We start from the raw sequence: 1,018 nt of genomic DNA on the forward strand, positions 1-1,018 counted from the left end.
GTCCGGGTCCCACAGGTCCCAGTCCCTGAGGTGGGGAGAAGCCGCATCAGCAGGAAGGGAGCACGGTCCCCCAGCCCCGACCACCTGTCAGCGGGGGCCTGGCTCCTTCCTGGGGACAGGACCAAGCCCTCCAGAGACGGCACAAGCGAGCGATTCAGGGCGGGAGGCCCAGATGCCCTGCCTCCTTTCCCAGGCGGCTGAACAAAATCCCAGAGCCTGGGCACGGTCAAGAATTTGGAATAGCCCAGGGGGAAGATGCTAGGGCAGATGAGGCTGCTCAAAACTACCCCAGGCCCCAGGGATTGAGGGAGGTGGGCCCTGAGCCTCCAGACAGCTGCCACCCCGGCTGCCAAGGCCCACGGAGCCCCATGGGGCCATCCACCCTACCGGATGCCCGTCTTCTGGAAGAATTTACTCCAAGACATGTTGAGATATGTTCCTGTCCCCTGTCTCTGGGAGAAGAGAAGGAAGCAGTCAGGACTGATGGGGCCACAGGAAGGGGTTAGGGAAAATAAGGCCAGGGGACTGGGGTCGCAGGAAGAGAGACGGGGGCACACGGGCAAACAGGTCCTGAACCAGCGACAAGCCCTGGCACCTCCAGATGCCTGCCCGGGGGCCTGGGACCCGGAGCAGAATGCTGGCTTCCGGCCTGACCCACTGCAACTGGCTCTGCAGCCAAGGCGGGTCGCTTCCTTCTCTGAACCTCAGTCTCAGCCTGAAAAATGGGGGTAGGAGTCCCCAGCTAGCCAGGAGCAGGGAGGGAAAGGCCTGCTGAGGCCCTACCGGCCGCATCCTCCTCACAGCCTGTATTCCCCAGGTGAGCGCTCGCAGAGCCCCGCAGGGGAGTGGGCGCTGTGCTGAGGACACTGGGGCTGCCCAAGGCCTAAAAATGGGGGTGAGGGGAGGCCGCTGAGCACCTACCTCCCAGCTGTCCAGGCGGCCCACGAGGGTGAAGGCCCGGCTAGGTGCACCGTGCAGCTGCACGTGGTGTCCCCGCAGGACAAGGTCACACAGCTCC

The 1,018-nt window shown here is 64.3% G+C and overlaps 1 protein-coding gene across 1 annotated transcript in view; it reads right to left on the bottom strand.

Moving 5' to 3' along the window:
* The window catches only part of FUK (fucokinase), a 17,101-nt gene that overhangs the window by 6,147 nt on the left and 9,936 nt on the right, over positions 1 to 1,018 (bottom strand). Inside the window, exons 15-17 of the mRNA XM_010850850.1 lie at positions 922 to 1,018; positions 388 to 452; positions 1 to 25 (exon numbers count right to left, since the gene is read on the bottom strand). The exon at positions 922 to 1,018 is cut by the window's right edge and continues 18 nt beyond it. Coding sequence (XP_010849152.1) covers positions 1 to 25; positions 388 to 452; positions 922 to 1,018 — 187 coding nt within the window. The remainder of the gene's footprint in view (positions 26 to 387; positions 453 to 921) is intronic.

This window comes from Bison bison, unplaced genomic scaffold, assembly GCF_000754665.1.
Source record: "Bison bison bison isolate TAMUID 2011002044 unplaced genomic scaffold, Bison_UMD1.0 scf7180017864295, whole genome shotgun sequence".
Classification (NCBI taxonomy): domain Eukaryota; kingdom Metazoa; phylum Chordata; class Mammalia; order Artiodactyla; family Bovidae; genus Bison; species Bison bison.